Source organism: Takifugu flavidus, chromosome 1 (assembly GCF_003711565.1).
Source record: "Takifugu flavidus isolate HTHZ2018 chromosome 1, ASM371156v2, whole genome shotgun sequence".
NCBI classification, from domain to species: Eukaryota; Metazoa; Chordata; class Actinopteri; order Tetraodontiformes; family Tetraodontidae; genus Takifugu; species Takifugu flavidus.
The window spans coordinates 16,986,820-16,993,711 of record NC_079520.1 but is presented as its reverse complement, the minus strand read 5'-3'; the positions used below and the strand labels follow the sequence as shown (position 1 = coordinate 16,993,711).

The 6,892-nt window shown below is 46.8% G+C and overlaps 1 protein-coding gene across 3 annotated transcripts in view; it reads right to left on the bottom strand.

The window, feature by feature from the left end:
* Positions 1-4,108: 4,108 nt before the first annotated feature.
* The window catches only part of LOC130529956 (ankyrin-repeat and fibronectin type III domain-containing 1), a 91,661-nt gene continuing 88,877 nt past the window's right edge, over positions 4,109-6,892 (bottom strand). For all 3 annotated transcript variants that reach the window (XM_057040720.1, XM_057040711.1, XM_057040727.1), the window contains one exon: positions 4,109-6,866. In XM_057040720.1, coding sequence (XP_056896700.1) covers positions 6,558-6,866 — 309 coding nt within the window. In that variant the 3' untranslated portion in view covers positions 4,109-6,557. The remainder of the gene's footprint in view (positions 6,867-6,892) is intronic.

Sequence of the window (6,892 nt, the reverse complement as noted above, 5' to 3'; positions counted from 1 at the left end):
TCGATTTTTTTTTCTAGTTCCTTACTTTATGCCCCACTCACATGTGCCAAGCTGGTGTTTTTCCCCTTCATCTTTTCTGGAGCTCTTTTATGTCGATGACTAACAGGGATTTGATCCTATAAATCTGGAGAAAAAAAAAAGAAATTGCTTTCAGGTTGTTTGCTTGGATGCTTGATAGAATGCCCTCAGCTGGGCCTTTGCAGCCCCCCCCCCACCCCCTCCATCGCTTTCCCTCTTTCTTGACGGTTTTACTGTCAGAGGTGGTGCCGTCCAGATAGACCTTCCAGGCTACACAGGACAGCTAACTTTCAGTGTTGCGGGCTTCTGAACGGGTCATCGTGGTTTGTAGGTGTGTTAAGAGGAACCATGACAGAATTAGGGCTGCAGAGTCCAGGAGGCTCGAGGTTGACAGCAGATACATCGGCCACCATGTGTGAATACGATCGCTGACGAAACACCCCATTTGTAAATGTTGATCCAGCTCCTGGATCAAATTGTATCCACATTTCTGCCTTTTTGAGTTATACAACAATCTTGAACCTGACAGAATCTGCAGAACAGAGCGCTTGAGCTCACCTCACCCCAGCTCACCTCACACACCAAAAGCATGCCCGTTAGCCGGAGACAGACCCCAAACAAAGCAAAACCAGATTCAGTATTAAGGTCCAGATTCAAAACTGGATCGAGAGCAAAAATCAACCTGCCGATGCACTGAAAAGCATTCGCATGGCAGACGCAACCTTTCCCCTTCTACGAATGACGGGGCGTAATTGTTGGAGTGGGTGGGAATGTAGCAAAATAAGACGTGTTTTTCTGTCATGGCCTTGATTAGGAAGTGAGAACACACACCTTTGTTACAATAGTGGGGTTGGAGGCCAGAGGCACAGTCAAAGACCCCAACATGGATAATGTCATGGCCACTGAGTTGTAACCGCCACTCCCAACCCACACACACACACACACACACCCACACACACACACACACACCACACACACACACACACACACACAAGCAGGCGTGCGCATACGCATTTCTGGATGGCTTTTATCTCTCCGCATCTCTCTCTGTCGATGTCACACTGTCTGCTCTTACAAGTGTTGCACAGAGGTGAGGGCTCGTCGCCCTCGCCTCTTTAATGGGCCATCCGTTTGCCAACTGTTCCTTTGAGGGGGCCGATGTGTCGGGCGTCGGAGCCGGGATTTGGGAGGGAGTGTCGGTGCCGCTGGATCAGACAGATGGAGGGGGGTCCGGCTCCATTCATTTAGCTCTATGAGAACAACAGAGCTCCACTTCAAACAACAAGGACGCAACCTGCTGGCCCCCAGCGTCTGCGCTCGCAGGAATACGCAGACACACATGCTGGAACACACGCATGCTTGTGTTCAAACACACATGTGCTTTTATTAGAACTTTCTAAACTCATGTTTGATTTGGCGTGTCTTAAATCTACCTCAAGGACAGAAGCTCAACACGCCAAGCTCCAGCTCACACTGTTGCTGTTCACGCTGCAGCTGCAGCTCACATGCCACCCTGACACACATTTGCATGCGTGCACACGCACACACATGTGCGCTACACACTGCACCCCCAGATAAAGTGTGGGGCATAAATACACAGACCCCAGAGTGCCCACTCCCATTCCCAGCCCTGCTTTCCCTGGGACTCCCTATTTTGCCACGTCCCAGCCCCCCCGACTGAATTCACTGGCACTTCTTGAAAGCTCAGAGGCGCCAGCGGAGCGGGGCTCATCTCTTGGGAACAATAAAGCCAGATCTTCATAAAAACTTCAAAAAGGCCTCGCCAAGTGTTTTATAGGTGCTTTAAAGGTTTATGGGCCCTGGGGAGGGAGGGAGAGAAAGAATGAGAGAGAGAAATGAGTGATGCAGTAGTGGCAGGCTTCACTTTTTCCCACCCACTGCACACACAAACGCACACACAGACACCAAGTGTGTGTGTGTGTGCAGCCTGCTGCTAAAGTGCCACTGAGTGCCAGGCTGGAATGGAGTGGTGGCAGGGAGGGTGGAACAGGGGGTCAGTGGCGGGCAAACTGAAATAAACAGGTGATCGGGGGTGCAGAAATGGAACGAGAGCTGTGACATCAGCGAGAGAGGCCCATCAAAGTTCACAATGTTGCTAAGAGCGTTTTTACACCTGCACGTCAGCATCAAGGGCTGAATCAAGGTCCAGGGTTTTGGTTACATTTGATACCGTCTGCTTTGGACGCACACCACCATTCGGGAGGTGCTCCCGAGACTTTTATGAAGTGTGTGTGATCAAGAGAACCTGATAGAAAAAAAGATGACAGATCTAAAGTTAGACACAAGAATAAGGAAGTGTTCAGTTCAAAGAGGTCGAACGCGAGGCCCCGAGGAATAATAGCGGCTCTGGTGCAAACGGATCAGTTTTAGCCAGAAAAGAGCGGCACATGGACAAAGCCATTTAGACCCTTTGAAGGGCGCAGGTTTGACAGCCCATCAGTCATTCCTCTCCACAGAAGGAGGTGCTGAAGACATCAGATGTTTCGCTCCGATGGACAACTCCACATTGCTGCTGCAGATATTATGATGAGTCATGAGTTGCTGCGGCTGAGCTAAATCCTCCTCAGTCTGAATCGCTTTAATGGGCATGAATAACCACTTTTCAGAGTTTGGGGAATGTTTTCCTACAGGCATTCAGATATATGCCAGGGGTTATATTTAGCTCAGGTCCTCCTGGAGTCAGAAGGTTTAAAATTAGGAGGCGTCAGAGCACGAGTACAATTCTTAGGTTACTGTCAGTAAAGAGTAAAGAGCTAGCCTTAAAGCTGTAGTGGGCTGACGAGGATGCTTTTTCTATTAAAAAAGCATCCACACATGGAAGTAGATTTGGATTTTCAACTAGATCCTGCTCACGTGCACTGGCTTTTCTATCTGTATCAGTATTTCTATCTGTTGACAGCTAAGCATGCAACACTTTATTTGCCAAGGCCTGAAAAAACACGTGCGGCTGGAAAGAGATATAATCTTGCTGAAAGCAACCTGAGTGGCCAGAATCAAAGCCTGCGTCTGTGACTCAGCAGAAACCTTTGACACAGCGTTGAACCGCTCAGCTACACCTACCAACACTGAAAACGCTTCATTGGGAGATATTTCTGACACTCATCTCTCTGACAAGTGCATCGCATGAAGAGATGTTTGGATCATCCATCCCTGGGTTACAGTTGTAGCAGAGGAGCCTGTGCACCATAACTACGCGGCTCGTGCTTGTCCAACACCCAAACTAGCAGCAAAAGCGGCGGAGGGACATTAAAATGATGATGGAAACATAAACCTGATGTATGATGCGATTGTATGGAATTTGGCAGATATAAATGAAATGGGACAAAGAATGAGTCGTTAATTGTTGTGTGGTCAGATGCAGGACTAAGGGACCTGTTGGACCACGTTGGGGGTACTGTCATCATATTCAAGCCATTCTGTTCTCACAGTTCTTTCAGAACACGGCAGCTAAAACTGAGGCAGCGTTAAAGCGCTTTTGTCATGTTTTCATTTAAAAAATATGCACAACTCACTGAAAAACTCACTGCTGACGACAGTGTATCAAGTGTTGGAGGGTGTCATTTAAATGTCCAATGAAATGACCTCCAGCCTATGAAGGAGCAGATTTGTTCCCACACAGAGAGATTTTTGTCTAGTCTGAGCTTTCTGCAGCCTTGAGTGCAGCCGGTAGCCTGTGATCTAAACAAAACTGAGCAAAGCGGTCATCTGAATATACAGTAAATAGAAAAAACAAAACCAAAAACAGTGTCTGAGATGGTTTTTGAGTCGAAGCTGCAGCGTCATGCAGCCATATTCACCATTTGACACTGAGATCCTGGCTGCAGCTGCCCAGCAGCCACTTTTCATCAACTGAGTGGCAAAAACTGGTGAGGTCATTGCAAAATAGCATGTGCAGGAACAAGTGCCCTCTATTTGTCCTTCACTCTCATTCATATCAGATGAATGAACAGATTGGGCGGCTGGATGCTGTCTGCTTGTGAAAGTCCAAACGGCAAAAATAATCCCCAGAGGAAACGAAGAGCAGAATCGTCTTACACTTGTCTAAGAAACCCACATAAATAAACAAGGCTTTTATTTTGTTAATATTCATTTATTGTTCAATAAAAATAGATTCTAAAAAAAGTGACGTGATGTCTCCTTCATGAGTTTGCCTGCCAACAGCTCCTTGTAAACATAGGGCTTTTTTTTTTTTAAGTTATTTTCACTGGAAAGAGAATGCAACCCCTCTTTTCCCCTTCAACAAATTCTCAAGATGGACTACAGTCTGAGTTCAAAGATGTTTGACATGTAGTAATGACAATCTCAAATTTGCTTTCTTTCACATTTAAGGAAGATACAGTACAACAACCACAGCTCTCTTTTGACGATGTACACGGTTCTGTCTGGTTCTGCATTTAGCGTTCAGGCCATTTGACCTTGTAGAACCATTTCGAAGACTAATGCAAGCCAGCAGAGTTTTATCTATTCCTAAACCCAAATGTATAACAGTTTGTGTGAAGTAATCTTTAGAAAATAGTTTCATGTGAGCGGAGAAAGGAAACAGTGTAAACACTTTGGGAGGCATGACTGTTGACCCCCACTGTGACAGGCTCCACAGCATCATGTGAGTCTGGAATGCTACAGTAACTGAGGCCAGGTCCACTGACTTCACCCATCACAGCGTTCCTGGTGCTACATTTGCAGAACAAGCTGCAGAACACGGGGAAATAAAGGTTGGGAAAGTTTTACAGATGGGACTGTGGGAAAAGAGAATGCAATATATATATTTTTTGTACAAAGGTTCCCAAAACACGGCACACGAGATGGTTTAAATTATTAAGAGGCCTTTGCTGCAATTAGAAATACAATTTAAAGTGCTAGCACGGCGTTTTAAGGTCACATCACCGATGTAACCTGGTTACCAATCATGTAGTGGTTTTTTTTTAAAAATCGTTTTGAATTGATGACATTTGATTTATTCTTTGTTTTCAAAGATAGATCAAGGGATCCTGACGCTCTAAATCACCACAGTAGCCTCAGGTTTCTACCTGATACGCTTGCTGCACGAGATCCCATCTGTGCACGCTGGGTCTATCCCAGAAGCCAGTCTATTTTAGACGGAAGACGCATCAGCTAGCACTAAGCAGACTATTCCCGTCTAGCAATCTGTTAAATAATTTCACAATAAAACGCCGCTTAATGCTGAGCTCCTGATGCTCCAAAGCTGCCATGCACAATGGACAAATACGGCAGGCGGCACCGCACGCATCAGCTGGAAATCTGAGGTTGGTTGAGGGTTGATGGCTTGAAATCCACACTGGTCTGCACGTGGCACGGTGAGGGAAAAGGCTGCACGTTCTGCATAGCCCATGAAGCAAACATGCCCTGCAACAAATCGGTTATCTAGCAAACAAAACAGAGGTAAAGCGGCGTGGCCTGTGTCATCATTCTTTAAACAATATTTTCTTTTGGGGGGGGGGGGGGGGTGTTTTCAAGCATCTGAAAGTCCTTTCTAACTTATTTAGGAGACCGTCTGGAATGCGCTGTATGCTGATTTGCTGGCAAAGACTGGGCCTCTTAACAATTTGAGTCATCTTTTTCACAACAGAACCCCTTGGGGAGCCCGTGTTCTAGACTGACAGGCACCAACTTCTGATGTATCTGGAAATACCACTGAACCAAACACAACAAAACACTGGACTGCTAACTAGGGTTTACATGCTTTTTGGCCATCTATTAGAAAAAGAAAGACAAAAGTATTGCTCTTCTCTCTTGAGAAAAATCCAGTAATCATTTTGCATTTGTTTTGTCAAAACCCGAGATGATTGTGTTTGTTTGCTACACGAGGAGTGGGTCTAGTGCCAGATGATTTGTTGCTGGAAAAAAGTGAAAATGAATACCAGAGATCTGCATTAAGTCCCCCCCTTCTCCCTTTAAAACTCTGCGTGTCTCTGCTTTGCTACAAGACAACACGGAGGCCAAGAGCAGTTGACTGACAGTCCGAAAGTGGAGATGCCAGCCCCCGCCCTCCCGGATATCAGCTTTGCTTCTGACTATCTGGGACCGGTCCAGATCCCACATCCTGGGAACACGGGGCTGGCGGCTGCAGTCGACAGCTCCTTGGGAATGACACAATGAGAGAGTTCATAGGAGAAGACGTGTCCGCGTGTGGCTTCGGAGGACGTAATGCCGCCCCTGTCGTTTTGGCACCGTGCGAGCTCTGAAGTGCCGCCAGCGATCAAGCCAGAAGTCAGTGATGCTCCATTAACTTTGCTCCTCATCAAGATCTTTTTCCCAACAACTTCTGACAGCAGCAAAAAAAAAAAAAACCTCGGCTTTTTGTTCCATTCTGTTAGAGTTCATTTGGTGTCTCCACGGGGGTCTCTAATCTCCTGGAGTAGGCTCTTCTATACAACAGAACACATTTCATGAGAAGTGTTGTGTTTTACCTGGTTTAAGGAAACACGACAGTGACACAAAGTGACATGAAGGAGTCAAACACTGTCTAACAGGTCGTGTGTCAGGGCACCATTCAATCCTCACACTGTCGTTGCTCGGCTGTGTTTGAGGGCTAGCGGTGAATACTCTTTAATGCGGACGCACAGTTTGCCCCTCAGCCAAGGGTTCTGGAGCTCCAGGGGGCAGAAATCATCCTGAAGCCACTTTTCTCTATTGTCTAAAACAAGCACGAGACCAAAGTGCTTCAACTGTTCGACGCTATAGCACGCACACTGTTCCTGCTCGGCGCTGCCGCCACCGCTGCTCAGCAGCCGCCGAGAGAGGGCGTTGATTTCCTGCACCACCAGCTGGACCATCTCCCGCGCTGATGTTACCGGAGTGACGCAAAGCTGAAAGAAAAGACATTTTATAAAAG